The sequence below is a fragment of the Mixophyes fleayi genome, chromosome 3 (genome assembly GCF_038048845.1).
Source record: "Mixophyes fleayi isolate aMixFle1 chromosome 3, aMixFle1.hap1, whole genome shotgun sequence".
Classification (NCBI taxonomy): Eukaryota; Metazoa; Chordata; class Amphibia; order Anura; family Limnodynastidae; genus Mixophyes; species Mixophyes fleayi.
Window position 1 is genome coordinate 98,488,051 of NC_134404.1, and position 16,482 is coordinate 98,504,532.

The 16,482-nt window shown below is 37.5% G+C and overlaps 1 protein-coding gene across 3 annotated transcripts in view; it reads left to right on the forward strand.

The window, feature by feature from the left end:
• Positions 1–16,482, forward strand: part of RSRC1 (arginine and serine rich coiled-coil 1) — a 242,632-nt gene that overhangs the window by 57,710 nt on the left and 168,440 nt on the right. For all 3 annotated transcript variants that reach the window (XM_075202054.1, XM_075202052.1, XM_075202053.1), the window contains one exon: positions 10,650–10,686. In XM_075202054.1, coding sequence (XP_075058155.1) covers positions 10,650–10,686 — 37 coding nt within the window. The remainder of the gene's footprint in view (positions 1–10,649; positions 10,687–16,482) is intronic.

Consider the following 16,482-nt stretch of genomic DNA (forward strand, 5'->3'; position numbering starts at 1 on the left):
TGCCCCTTTGGAGGCAGACCCAATGACTCGGGCACTACTTAATCATTTTTGGACAATACCTTGGCTCCCAGGAAGAGCTCCTGTGCTTCCCAACGCAGAGATGATTTGTCCTAGGGCGGGCAGCACTGACCATTCTACCAGACTGTAACATAACCTGCTCTTAAATATCCCGCATCTGCCCCATCATAGGGGGCCACAAGTGTGAGATACATTTAACTTTAAATTTGCTTGCATCTAGCAAAACAAAGCATATTTTTGTGGCCCTAAATAGTATTCAAGTCCTACTGTTAATCAGGCCCATAGTGAGTATAAAAAGTATTTACACCTTTTGGTATTATTCACATTTTATTTTCTTATAGCATGAAATCAAAATGGATTTTTTGGGGAAGGTCTGGGTCACCCTAACTTTTTTTTATTTTTGTGTTAAGCCACTCCAATGTGGCTATTGCTTTATGCTTTGGGTCATTATGGTGCTGGAAAATAAATTGGCTCTCAAGTCCTAGATCTCTTGCAGACTGCAGCAGGTTTTTCTCCAAGATTTGTCTAGAACTTGCTCCATCAGTTTTGCCTTCTATTTTGACAAGTCCCTGAAGCGACGAGAGGATAGTGTTCTTGGAAAGATGCATAGTGTTAGTCATGGGCCAAACATTTATTTTTGTCACGCTCAGGTAGTGCATATTTGTGAAGTGCCTAGGCTATTGTTTTCTTGTGGATAGTTTAGTCTACCTCTGCTATGGAGGACCTTAAGTCTCAGGGTTTCCATAGGCCTTTTAGTGGTCCCTTGCGTAGATGCTCAGTTTTGGAGGTTGGCCTGGTCAAGACAAACTTAAAGTTGTGCCATATTGTCTCTCCAATAACATTTACTTAGATTTTCTTTGTTTGATCTTCATGATGAAGCTATTGCTTGGAAATGCTCTTACCAATTGTGAGATGTTTATTTTTAAATTGATACAATTGTGGACTTGACTAAATTCAATAAATTACCTATGGCTTCTGAAGACAACTGATTGCTCTAAGGTTTATTTAGGTGTAACTTTGAAAAGGTGATGAATACTCATACAATCAATTCTGTTTTTTACTTGTAATTCAGAAAAAGTATATGGCGTTAACCTAGGGGAAACTACATAATAAATAAAATAGTTTCTTCTTTAGTATGTATAACCTTGTGTAAGATCTACATTTTGTTATTAGAATAATGGTTATCAAACTTATATTTTCAGATGATATAATTGTAATTAATTAGGTAATGCATGCAATGCAATTCTACTGATTTTTGTTTGATATCTCATGGGTTAATACCCCCCTGTATTGTTTTCTCCTGTATCAAATGCTGTTTATTTTGCCACAACAAACTGCAGGCCTCAAGGAGTAGAAAAAGAATGGACACAGATGTATCCAAATATCTAATTTTGCCTAAAAGCAAGTGCCGGTAGATAAATGCCCATAAAGGGATTTGTTCCTTAAGCCCCGTGGATTTTCCTCTCTTTATTTTTATTTTTTTATTTGGCAACTTTTTGTGCTAGTTAGAAATGAAAAGCATTCATCCAGTGCCCTAAAGAACAGCTCTGCTGAATGGAAGAACAGCGTAATATAGCATTGAAGGCAGAATTGAAAGTGATTATCTAGTTAACTCTTGACAGTTACCTCCAGATTAAAAAAGAAGTGGCAGGCTTGATTTGCAAATGAATTAGAGCTTTTTCATTTGGTGCCAGGATCATCTTTTTATATTCTGATATGACAGATGCTGTGTTCCTCGCTTTTGTCCCTTCTTAGTCTAACACTAGCAAATAAAAAACAAAGGATAATGGTACTCATTTTATTTGCATCTTTTCTCCAGGAGTTTATGCTTTGTGTGGAAGTTTTTAATATTCGATATTCCAGAAAAAAAAAGTAAATTGTTTTGAATTCCTTTGTTTTACTAGAATGAAACTTTGCTTAGATATACTAGTAATTGAGGAGTGATTGCATTTTGGACTCCAGTGTCCAATGAGAATCAATCTTTTCAATTTTAAATTATGTTTGAGCAATGGGGGAATGAAGTGTTTAAAATATATAAAGCAATATATAAGTAAATGGTTTTTTTGTGGCATTGAGATGTTCTACCATCTGCTATTTATACCCTAATTTGTAGGACCAGATAGATGCACTGTGTACTATCTCCAGAAACAGTGCATGTCTGACAAAGACTCTGCAAAGGGCCTTAATGATATCACTTAGAAGGTCTTACACACATCATATTTAGGATGGGTTCTTTAGACTGACATATAACCACACAGTAACTTATTAGTAAATCTAAATTGTATATAACTGACATCAAAACTCACTGTAGGCTAAACTTTTATGTACTGAATGTCAATCCATCACCAAAGTGTCAAGTGCACCAAAGAAGATTTTGATATTCTAGTATAATGAAAATGCTTAACTTTTATAAAAAAAATAAATAAAAAAATGGTATGTTGCAGGGGAAATATTGAATAAACCTGTATTTTACAGGTTTATTAAGAATTTAAATTGTTTTTTAAATTAATTAAACATCCTATCATGCTTTCTCTCTTAAGCAGCCCACACGTACAGGGATTTTATTTTGTGCTCCATGTGATCAACATGATATTCATCAGGTTTAAGTAGCTGACAAAACCTATAGAAAGATCTCATTATGGACTTATATTATACTCATATTGGTATTTTTATTTAATTTTTTAAAATGTACTGTTTTAGAAATTTATCTCTGTACTATGATCTTGTTATGAATAACACCTCATATATATATATATATATATATATATATATATATATATATATATATATATATATATATATATATATATATATATATACATTACATCCTGATAAATTGTTTGTATATACACCGATCAGACACAACACTAAAAACACTGATAAGAGAAGTGAATAACATTGATTATCTCATTTACAATGGTACCTGTCAAGGGGTGGGATATATGATGCACTAAGTGAACATCCACTTCTTAAAGTTGATGTGTTGGAATTCGGAAAAATGGACAAGTGTAAAGATCTGAGCGACTTTGACAAGGACCAAATTGTGATGGCTAGACAACTGGGTCAGAGCATCTCCAAAAAGACAGGTCTTGTGGGGTGTTCCCGGTATGCAGTGGTTAGTACCTACCAAAAGCGGACCAAGGAAAGACAACCGATGAACCGGCAACAGGGGCATGGGTGCCCAAGGCTCATTGATGTGCATTGGGAGTGAAGGCTAGCCAATCTGGTCCAATCCCACATAAGGGCTACGGTGGCACAAATTGTTGAACAAGTAATTGCTGACTATGATAGAAAGGTGTCGGAAGAAACAGTGTATTGCAGTTTGCTATGTATGGGGCTGCGTAGCCGAAGACCAGCCAGAATGCCCATGCTGATCCCTGTCCACTGCCGAATGCACCTACAATGGGCACATGAATGCCAGAACTGGACCATGGAGCAATGGATAAAGGTGGCCTGGTCACTTTTACATCATGTGGGAGTCATTTACTTGGGGGTAAAGTTGGCATCAGGATGCACTATGGGAAGAATGAAAGCCAGCGAAGGCTGTGTGATGCTCTGGGCAATGTTCTGCTGGGAATCCTTGGGTCCTGGCATTCATGTAGATGTTACTTTGACACATACTACCTACCTAAACATTGTTGTAGACCAAGTATACCCCTTCATTTTAATGGTATTCCCTGATGGCAGTGACCTCTTTCAGGAGGATAATGCACACTGCCTTACTGCAAAAATTGTTTAGAAATGGTTTGATGAACATGACAGAGTTCAGGTGGTGTTTTGGCCTTCAAATTCCCCAGATCTCAATCAAATTAAGCATCTGTGGGATGTGCTGGAAAAAAGAAGTCTGAGCCATGGAGGTCCCACCTTGCAACTTACAGCACTTCAAGGTTCTGCTGCTAATGTCATTGAGCCAGATACCACAGGACACCATCAGAGGTCCTGTAGTGTCCATGCCTCGAAGGGTGAGAGCTTTTTTTTGCAGCACAAGGGGACCGTCACAATATTAGGCAGGTGGTTTTAATGTTGTCACTGATTGGTGTATGTTCCAATTGGCTTGGCCTTCCCACCTACCAAACATTTATATACATGTATTGGTATCAAAATAATTGTCCCTCTAGACTGTAATATCTGATGAGCATGACTCTCTCTACCCTCTGTGTCATCCTTCATCTACCTCCTATGTACTTGTTATTTGGTATGTGCGATTGTATTTCTATGATTTGTGACTGACGTATTGTGACGCCTTACAAATAAACACTGATGATGGTGATTTTGAGTGTTTCCCCTATAACATGTTTAGCAAATGTAAGCCATATCTCTCCTAGTTAGCAGAAGAAAATGACCTGTAACGCTGACTTGGATAGTGTATAAAAAGAAAAGAAAAAGTGAAGAGTGTTATTTGAGGTGAAACAGGCACAGCACAAGAATGACAATTAGCCTGATTAGAAATGAGGGAAGAACCCTCTGGTTATGAATGGGTTAAGACCTTGAGTGAGGGTTTAGTGATAGTGTTAAGGGAAAAATCATAAGTTCAAAATATATATTTCAAGCTAGTTGTGCTGACTGTACTTAATTTAGTATGCACAACATATAAAGGGAGTCATAATGTATCTATCTGAGTGTGTTGATTTATTTTTACATAATTGAAGCTCTGGAGAGATGTGTTTCCACCAGACCTGGACATTTCTTAAAAGATTGCCATACTAAAGAAATGGTCTCATTTGTGTTTACTTTGCTGTAGTTGGACAGAAACAACAAATACATATAAATTTAACGCAATGGCAAAATGCCATTAAGTAAAATGCAAGTTATAACCCCTCCTTATATACTTCACTACAATTATCTCTGCATCATTGTCAGGGCCAGATTAAGGGAATGGAGGCCCCTGGGCTAAGGGGGCCACCATTCCCCGAGAGGCCCCCCTTTCCTGAGATCTGCCCTCCATGTGAGCCACCCACTACCCTTCACCAAGCACTTTCCTTATTCTGTTCTCCTCCTGTCACTGTAGTCCTTCCGGGGCGCGCTGTATGCTCCTTACTGAGGAGATCTCGTAAGAATGTGACTCACAAGATCTCCTCAGTAAGGAGATTACTGAGCACCGCGGAAGGACTACAGTACAGTGACAGGCTCAGCAGCATCGATCGGGCCAGGGGCACCCCCGCACTGATCAATAATGCCGCTGAGCACTGTCAAGGGCCCCCTGGATGCACGAGGCCCCTGGGCTGTAGCCCAGTTAGACCTCGGGTTAATCCGGCCCTGATCATTGTACATACTTGAAGCATCTGCATTCTTAAGGTTTCCTGTATGCTTTGCACTCACTCTTATGTGCCTGTCTTGTTACCCATCCTTAAGTAAGGACTGGCTGCTGTTACTATTGAGGCTGTGTACACATTTATTACTTGTTGCTATCTCTTAGTTGATTATCAATTAATGGAGAACACAATGACACTTTTAATACTTGGCTCCTGGATAGACAACATTCCAGGACTGTGATGTCATCATGAGTCTCTTTACAGTCATAGAATGTTGTTTACTAACATTGTTCAGGCATTTTCTTTGTTTAACTTGCACTAGACAGATGAAAGGGATTTGCTGATTAGTGCACCTTTTGAGCTATGTTTGTAAATAACCCTCAGGGTTATTTATTTTATGGCAAACATTTTATTATATAATTATGTTCACTTTCTAGAATTTATGATATACATAGCTTGTAAGATTGTGAGCAAGGCCCTCTTATCCGTATGTATGTATGTATGTATGTATGAATGACCCAGTATTGGTTTATTACTGTCTGGCGCTATATAAATAAATTATGATGATCATGATATGAAGCAATGTTTTTAACAAACCATTCCTGCATCTAGCCACTAATACCCCATTCATACTGCACCAAAACCCCGGGTTTTTGCCAGGGCAAGCCCAGGTGACCCGGGAAGCCTGCACTATGAATGTTGCGACCCGGGGGTTTTCAACCCTCACCAGACACAATGTGAAAGTAAAAAAAAAAAAAAAGAACATCACAAGAGGAGCCAATCAGAGCTCCTCATGTGATGTTGCCATGGAGATCCCGGGCAGACCCGTGTTCAGTATGAACGCGGTCTACCCGGGATTTTAACTCCGGGGGAGCCTCTGCTCCCCGGCAATATCCCGGGCTCATATACCCAGGATATTGCTTGGGCGGCAGTATGAAAGTGGTATTATTTGCCAAATTGTTCCATTTAAACAAGGTCATTGCGTGGGCTGGGAGCTTCCGCACCTCGGCTGCTGTTCTGCCCCCAAATTCTTACCCAGTATGGAGTGGGTGCGGGTTGCATCTTGTATCCTTGGAAGTGTGGCGCTGGACTGTGACATCATTGCCAAGTGCCACACCCAAAACCAATGACAAACATGGGGAAGATGCAGCTGGTAACTTCACAGGTAAGAAGCTACTAGCTGCAGCCCCTGCATGTCAGTAGCTGGTGCCCAGTGTGGGGGCTGTCATTATGCCATTCATTCATTCATTGTTTTAGACACCACCTACACTGTGGCAACCATTTAGGTTCTCCTAGTGATAGAGCAGGCCCTGTTTATAAACAATAAATATATCAGAAACGAAATGTCCTCCTTCAGTACAAAAGCAAAATAAGAAAACTCTTGGAGTCACTCAATGTTTTGTTTTTTCCACTACTTGAATCGAAATGCACATGTTCTAAACCTAGTGTCTCCATCCTGTCCTGGTGCTATTCAGGTAGTAGCTAGCAAGCTGCTAAATATTACTCCCTATGTTGGTTTGTGCCTCTTTTCCGGCGGCTTTGAATCAAGTCATCAGTACAGGTGTGTTCTAAGAACATGGTGCCTGTCCGTTAACGCTTTTTAGACCCCAAAGACTCTTCTATCTGTGGTGACTGCAGATACTCATCCACATTACCCATTTCTCATGTTTAGTTGCTCCTGATTGGCAGTCGCTACATTAACTCTTCACGTCTATCACTTTCAAAGCTTTTCAACACTACTCCGTCTAACCATGTTACGTCTTCCTAACTGCTCTCCCAAGTGACCACAGTCACTGTACCAATTAATTTTTCTCATTACCTGCGCAACTTCAAGACTTCTCCTGGAACGGGCCTCAGATTTGAAAAAGCCATCAGATTCTCCTGTGCCATCTAGTATAACCTAGTGTAAAGTCTTCAATTTCCCCAGCATTCAGCTTTAACTTGTGACTGTTTCTCAGCCATCTCATGCCCCCAGTATGTCTAAGTTTGGGGATTCTCTTATTAGGAAAGATTTGGGGTAATTATGTCAAGTAAATTATTAAACCATGTAATTTTTAAGGGAAGTAAGAGGGTAGGGCTATTAAATTCTGTGCTACAGAATTAAGTTGCAATAATAAAAATAAATAAAGCTGATTGATTACATGTTGGTTCAGGCCACAGAGTGTCTACTGCAACTGGTGCCCGTTAAAATGTGAAAACACTGTCAGCAAGGACAATGGATTAAAACCGTCTCATGTTGTAGGTCACTGTGTTTACTAAAGATCCAGTAAAAACAAAGAAATACATTGTCTCCAGCTAGTCAGAGGTGTCCGTATTAGTTTGAGTGGAAGCCATTAGCAGCCACTGGAAGTTTGCACTTTCTGCACAGGGATGTATGTAGTCTGTCTACATGTTTCCTGTCCGTTTGGATGGCACATGGGAAGAAAGGACATGTTGATGGCGCTTGTTGTTGCATCCTAATCTTGTTTCCTCCTTCCTGTTTTATTTGCTTGTTATTGTCAATCTTTAATCCAAAGGAGAGTAGTGTGACTACAGCTTTCTGCTTGTTCTTTGTTAACTCTGCTGCATTTTAATGAACACTTTCCTTTGTTGTAAAGCAGGAGATTAACTCATTCAGTGACATTTCTGGTGTTCCCTATCTGATTTAGTTTTGATCCCGATCATATTGCCTCTCTAAAAAGTATTGTGATCTGAAAAAGAAGTTTTAGTACGGTTGGAATTCATAGCTTCCAAAGTCTGTTAAATGTGATAATATTCTACTGGGTGAGTTTATGTTTAAATTCCTTGGGCCCATGTAATTAGTAGAGCAAAGTTGTATAGTGTAGAAAAAATGTTTGTTGAATGAATTTTTTGTTGTTGCTGCACTTGAATTTGTTTCATAATAGTGAGAAAAACATTGTTTTTTTTTCTTGTGCTAATTATTGTTTAATACTGTAGTATTCTTGGCTGTATACCTTTTATTTTCTCTTACAGTTTGTGTAATCAGGTTTATTTTGTCTATTTTTTCAGCTTGCTGACATATACCAACTTTTCCTCTATGATGTAATCAGAGTTTTCAGTAATTGTGTTTAGGATATTTAATGGTTCGGGACTTATGTCATAGTGAAATGCTCTCTGGTTTGCTCTATGTTTTTATTGCATTTGATAAGAAATGTTGTCATTGACATGGATAGCAAGAATTCTCCGACATGCCAATAGAGGTAAAGGAAAGACGTCATGCCTTCTACCTATTCCTCCTCTAACTGTTGTCTGTCCAGAGCATTTGCTGCTGGTCATGTTACACTTCCACATTACTATCTGTTCTGCCTCAACTACAAATTGGATGAACGACCCATGTCACTTTTTCAATATTATTACATTAAACCAAACGGATTTTGATTGATAACCTAATATTCAACTAATGCAAAGCATCAATCATAGCCACTATATTAATTATTTAATATTGCAGTCTAATTCAAAAATCGATGTGCAGTATGAGCGGAAGGGAAACTCTTGGTTCCCCGAAGACTTAAGACAGGCAATGATTAAAAAAAAAAAAAGAGAGAGAGAGACCTGCTGTACTCCTATGTGTTTTCTCGATACAAATCTTTATTCATTTGCCAATAATCTCTTCCCATTTTCCACTTCAGGACCATGTTATCAGTTCTGAGGCCTGTAATTGAATTAGGGCTGCTTTCAGTGGAGAGGCAAAGTTGTACACATATTGATAAAGTCATGACAGGCACAGCAGCAGCACAGACCACTAAATAACATTCAGACACTGCATCAGGGAGTTATCAGCTGGTGATAGAAAGCCATTCCTTCTCTCTAGTAAATTAGCTTCATTAAGAAGGTTGCACTTAAATGTCTCAATAAATGCTCAGGATTTTATCTGTCTAGATAATGGACGGCTCAATTCCTTTCCCCTGTAACAGAGTCTCATCAGCTTTTCAGCAGCCTTGTGGTGAAATCCTTGAAAATAATGATGACCTGTTGGCAAACATTAATGGCCTTGGATATATATTTCTAAATCTTTTTACTTTTAATTCCATCCCTGACGTGCTGTCAAGAGACAACTTCTCCTTTGCATGAGGTTTTTGTAATTGACAGTGTACTTTATTAGAAGTAGGAGAAGCTTTGTACAGCCGTTGCTTTCGTTTCAGGGCCAGATAAACTGCATAGGCCATTTCAATACTTTTTACAGCTACTCTGTGGATGTATTATGCTTTCACCTATGGAGTGCAGTGTTCGCCTTAGTCATTATGATGCCGTACATCTCGCGTTTTAGGTAACCGCTGATTCAGCACAGATATGTAATCTTATAAGTTCAAACAAAACCTTCTTAAAAAAACATGGCACATTGTGACTAGGTATGATATGGACCTGCACAAACAATTAATGTGAGAATTTTTGACATAAACTGTTTATATCACATACACAGTCCTTGTAAATAAAATGCTGCCATTCAGTATCTCAGGATTGTTTTGTTTTGGAAAGTTTCATATTCCGCACTCCCTTTTAACACCATCTTAATTCAGAAATGGTTTTGTTTACATTGTATAATTTAATCATGGAATCATTGATATAAAGAAGCATCGTACCATATAGCGAGTGCTTATTCATTCATTTGAACTGAGGAAAGCATAGAACATGAAAATTAATGTATACTATAGACACTTTATTTAAACCCATCTTCCATTCCCTTTTCATGTTTTCACTGTAATCACTATAATCCAATTGCATCAATAATGCATATTTAAATATACGGATGCTGAAACAGAAGAAATGTGTTTTTTTTTTATTTTTTGTAGGGATCATCGCAGTTACATATGAGTGAGAAAAATCTTTTAAATGATATTTTTCTATTTAGGAGAGCCCTGATGTTCTCACTTTAATACTGTGTATGCATATACTGAAAATACCTAAAGCTAATTCTTGAAATGTAACAACTATTATTGCATTTCATGTATCTGAACTTTTTCTATAAATATTGTATAAAAAAATAATTAAAAATAATAAAAAAATGACTTTTTTAACTGCTCATCAGATAAGTTGCTTTGGAAGAGTAACAAACGTTTGTAGTATCTAGAAGATATCGGGAATATCAGGGTTGAACATTTAGATGGGGTCCTACTGGGTGGTCTAACCAGAGTCTCCATGTGTTATCTAAGTTATGTAAGCACTTCTCTCGAAGAACATTTTCTATAAAAAATGGATGTACTCAAAAGAGCATTTTTAGGCAGGCATATTATTTTCTAACACCAAAGCTGTGTAGAGGCCCAATGCAAACAAAATAGAACTGGTCAATATTTAAACATTAAGGCGCTACAGGAAAACTTAGATAAATTGTATTGGACAAGGATTTAGCAACTATTTAGAACTTTTGTTCTTCTGTTACAGGGACGTGGTAAACATCAAAGCTGGATTAGAACATCTGGTAAGTTATATATTTCTTTTGAACATTTGCATCATCTTTGATATCTGCATTCCAAATGAACACTTTCCAATGAGCTTTGAATACCTTGAATTGAGAGAGTCATCTATTTCCCAAAGGGTTCGCTTATCATTATTATGTGATGGTACTTACTCTTTCATTTAGTTGATCATCTCAAGGGAATATTATTTATTTTATTTTTTTTAAATTATCATTTTTTTTTATTTTGATGTGAAGATGAAATAAATGGAATGCAATCATTGGACTGATGATTGTTTTAATTATCATTATAAAATTAAATGTTTTAGTGTACGTTTTTGGCACACAAGGTGCTAAAGATAATAAATATGATACACACGTATATTGCATTCATAAATAAATCCAGGGAGCTAATTTAAGATATGCCTTCTGCACATCGTTTGGTTTATGAGTAAAGTAGCATCCTCTTCCTTCAGCTAGCAGAACAGCGGGGGTCCTTTCTGCCATTTGTGAGATGCTCCCTGGGGCCTACTTTTAGTCACTTGTGCCAGAGGAGGGAGGGGGTTTGAAGCTTGCACCATTGCCTTATGTGTCAAGGGCACTGATTCAATGGCTGCCTAGTCACCCACTTAACACTGTTGGCTCAAGAAGGTGCGAAGGTGTCAATGAGCTTTAACTTCAGACATCTCTTACCTCCTCTGGTTGGAGTATCGAATGTTAAGCAGGTGCTGGCCAGGGCTGCATATCGAACAAGCGTTGGGGGTCCCCACAAGGAGAGGGTAGAATTGTACTACAGTTTGATTTCTGGGTGCAGTTCTTTTTTTAAACAGAACAGTGAATTTTTGTATAAATTCAAGATAATTAGCACAAATTTGTATAAACGTTTTATATTTTGCGACCTTTGCTAGAGAGGAAAGTAATGGCATATTTAATGCATACTTTATTCAACTCCATTCTCAACCTCCCTTTTAATTTTTATTTATTTTATTTCCAGCTGAGGTTGTTTTACTTTTTTATTTTTATAACGATCCCATGATCTCATTGCCTCACCTATCACGTAGCCGAATATTCTTGACCCTTTTGTCCTTGTGGCCAAGCAATGCTATTGAGTTGTTGTAAGTAATGTAGAGTAATCTATCATTAATAGCTTGTGGTTTATTAAGACATAAGTGTGTAGGTTCTCGCTTTGTTCCTTGTTAATCAATAAATACAAATGTGTTTCAATGCAAGCAATTTCTAGACTGATTTATTTTGTGTTTGTGAAAACAAAACATAAATGTAAATGATTATAAAAAGTAAACATTTCTTCCCATATAAAACATAATCTGCATGGAGAGCTGAACCCCCGACCTGCAATGACTAACAAAAATAAAGCCAGCTTTTTATGGTCTTTTGACTGTTCTATGAAAACTTTCAAATTCTAGAATGACCAAATACTATGGTTTATCAGTTTAATATGTAAAAAGTAGTTTGAAAATGTATTGCTCAAATCATTAAACCATAAAGCTGCCCATGCAAAAAATAAGTGTCCCTATATGAATGCTTGTGTGTCTCCTAAATAGTATGCCCAAAAATTATCCATTCAAAAAGTATCAGAGTATTTTCAGTTAGGTTCACAAAAGCGGTCAACAGATGTCCGCTACCTTTGTGCGCACTATTAGGCAAGTGATACATAGGAGCTTCAAGGGGAGAGATCATGGAATGCATTAATTGGGCTCTTGTGTACAGTCATGTGTAGACCAAAATCACAGGCCCAATGTGATGTGGTTTCTCTGCTTGAGCACTGAATAGCCAGATCTTCTCAAAATTGGTCAGCCATGTGAATGTGAAATGGGAGAGTTTTGTCTGCGCTCTATCGAGCGGTAGAATCTGCCTTTTTGATGGCTAGTGGCAAGCTCTTTTGTTTTACAATGTTAACTAAATGATGGCTACTGACAATTGCGCAAAGATATTAAAATAAGCAGTTGTGGAAAAAGCAACCCCCCCACTGGGGGTCCGACAACACTCCTCTGGGCAGTGACCGATTCTGCCGGTCTGGCACATGCACCAAAGAAGCCCCACCTATTGTTTGAGGGCAGAATTGGGAGACTAGGGCCATACTATGTCACAAATATTGATATGTGTGAGGCTGTGTTTAGACATGAATTTAGAAAACAAAAGATTTCTAGGCTTTTGCTCATGAAAATTCAAAACTGTTCACGGTCAGCAATCCTAATCACAATCTTATATGGTATAACCTTAGTGCTTGTACTAAAACCTGTGTGATATGTCTGTTATGTTATCATACATTCACATATTTTACCATTTGACACGACCAATTGGATCTATGTCCAATTTAGCCACACACATTTTGTGGTCAAATCAGAATAGTTTGACCACAAAGGCTAACTTCTGGATCCTAAAACAACAATTTGTGCAGTTTTGCCATGACAATCGGCTCACAATCTGGTTGCCATTTGACCAAATTTCCTGCTAGTCTTGACCAACATCTGATACATCAATTTTAGATGGATGGTCATGGTTTGGACCATTAAGTACAAGCAATTTAGTGCCAATTAGGTATAAAACGGTCATCAGAATAGTAGAGTGTATGGGCACCTTTAGGCTGGTGATACATGGGAGCTTTAAAGGGACAGACTTCTAGGAATGTATTAAATCAGCCTCATTCTGCCTTTTATTTTCAGTTAAATACAGCATGGAAGTACTGGATTCTACAGGGCTGAAATACGCAGTCAATCCAATCTCCTGTGTTTCACTGGCCTTAATCATATGATCACTTGCTTAGCCTTGTTGTTGTTGTTGTTGTTGTTGTTGTTATTATAATCTAGATATATTTTCATATTTCTGTAAAATAAATATATATATATATATATATATATATATATATTTATTTGCACGCATCATTCATTATGCATCGCATTGTGTTATAAATAGACTATAACGGCCATAATAGCCTTGTTAAGCAGCACTCACTACAAATATCCAAAATTATAAGATTGTCACAGCCATATGATGCTTACAAAAATTAAAACTAAAAAGGAATCCCTAAAATAAATGGTTCTCTTTCAAGGTATTTCATACTGCATAGCAGTAAGAACCGAATCTGACTATATGGTTCGGGAGAAATAGTAGAATTTCTATGAATCTGGAAAAAAAAGACAACAGAAAAGACATCTGTTCACCGGAGAGTGATTCCAAATAGAATTCTCTTATTTATGTTAAATATGGATTTTATATGTAGGAAAAATCAAAAGGAAAGAAAAAAAAATTGGTCCTGTTGCATAAACAAAAAATGGGCAGCAGAACAGAGATATTTAAAAAATAAATAAAAAATAAATAAATCTGTTACAATGTACAATATTAAACATTCTGTTATAGCACTGTTTAACTGTTATGATTTCTAAACCCCTATGTGCAATTTTGAAAAAATAAAAGGATAAAAAGAAACCTTTTTTTTTTCTTGTGGAATCTATGCCAATATCTCTTGCTAAAACATATTAAACTTTAAACATTAAATAAACTACCCATCTGGATCCAGACGCCAATGTCTTTAACTTGGAGTAGACTTAACGGGAGTTCAAGGAAGCATTGTTTCTATGTTTATAGACGTTTGACTTGTATTTATTTATTTTACAGTTTTAGACGTGTTTGTCAAATACAATGAGCATATGATGAAATAAATTTCCTAGTTCTGTTTCATTGTTGAAAATGCTAGAAATTAAAAGTGTTTTTCTTGCTTTTTGTGTGAAATGCATTTGTAATTCCTTTCGAAATTGTCAGTCTGTGCACCAGCCTTAACTAATTATCTGTAGCTCACCAGTTACTGAGTTGTTTTGTAGTGGGTATTGTTATTTATGGTGCTCACTCAGTAATTAACTTAACAAGTACTTCCATAAATGTGACTATTAAGGATGGTTTTACTGTGTGAAAATAGTAAAAGGGTGTTCAGTGGAAAATTCATAACTGTATCCCCCACCCACCTGATTCAACTATCTTATGGGCTGAGACAATATTTCAGAGCGCAGCCAATCAACTCACTTTGGACTTGTGACATCACTTTGTGTCTTGGTGACCTCACACCATCCAGAGCCTGGGACGAGAAGGAAAACCGGTGACTCCCTTTTGACCTCAATTTTAACCACATTAACCTTAAATACTCATAAACTGCTTCTCCCTTCAGCATTGCGCCCTGTGCGGTCGCTTCTCTCACACAGCGCTAGTTACGGCCCTGACACCATTCATGTATAAGGACAGCAAGATTTAGAAGACCAATCCCAAGTAAGCTGCCTTACATCATGACTGTAACCCTGTCACCTACGGGACTGTCCTCACGAACAGGGAGGATTCCTTTACTAGTGTTGCATCTAGGTGCAGACTTTGCCATTCCTCTCCCTCCCTCCTATAGTTTCCTTTTTCTGAGTATTGAAAACCATGTGCCATGTTTTAAACAGTATTTTTCACCTATTTTTTTTTTTTTTAAATTCACAAAAAGACTGAACGTAGTGGGGGAATCAGTGGAGTGGGGGCAGGGATATGTTACACGGTTGGTGAAAGGGCATCCGTTCACAAAGCTGCTCCAAACACCATTGAAAGTCTGGCATTATAGGTAATTTTTTATGGAGAGACCTGGTTCCATTTCATATCAGAAATTCACCCTTGGGTAAAATTCTGCTTCTTACAAGTACTTCAGTGATTGTACAACAGGTGGGCTCGGTGCAGTGCTTTTGCGAATGGCTCAAATCATCTTTATTACAGTTTTCTAATAAATACTGATATATTTAATTAAAGTATCTCTGTTTTAGAAAATGCAAAATCAAAGTTTTATATATACTTGGGATCATAAATGTTGTAAATGTGAAATGTATAGTTTTTTGGGGAGCTGCATCTTCTCTTGGGAAATCTTGGGCTATGAATCTCCTGTTGGCTTGTAACGAAAAATAGATTACTATTTCCTCAAAAGTCTTCAAGTATGTGTCTATATTCAGACCAGCTTTTTTCCATTTAGTTTTATCACTTTTAACCACCTATTTAGGGAGCTTTGAATGCACGCTAGGGTTTCCCACCTTGTCTATAGTAACACTCTCTGATGTTGGCTAGGCTATTGAAAAACCTATTCTGGGCAGGCGCACAAGAAGAATTTTTTTTCCTGTTGCTGAGTATTTACAATATAATTTTGTATTTATTTTGTGACCTCCGTGATTTATTTTCTGCTCTCCTGGTTCTGCTTGTTGCTCTTTTCTCCCTTAATTTACTTTGACTCCAGACTGCCATTGGTAACAAGCAGATATGTACATGAGGCTTCTCATAAACAGAGCGGTTATGCGAGCAAACAGCTATAATACAAAACCATGTCAGAGAGAAAGTGTATTATTTTCTTTGGCACCAGCAAAAAGAATTGCACTTGGAAATGTTGTTCCCCATTGCACCAGTGGTTTGTACGTAATTTCAGTAATTTGATCGTTGCTGATGAAAAGCTGACAAGATTTCCACAGCGCCCCATTAGATAAAAGCAGCTTGAAACCACAGGTTAATCTGCAAACAGATTTTCATGCTTATTACTCTAATGATTCCATCATATTTGATGTCGCAGGCAGCAAGCCGCAGCTCGGCAGCAACAGTGTGTGCTCCATTTTGATCTTTCTACTCATTAAATGATGTAGTAATTTGACTGACCTCTGACCAGGTGCATATCTATTCATAATTGCATGTCATTCTGATCTGGAAATTACTTTAGAGAAACCAAAGTATTCATCCTGCTTCCCAAGTCAAAAAACTAACAAAAGAAATATTGCATTAATTTTCAAATGATGATATTACATT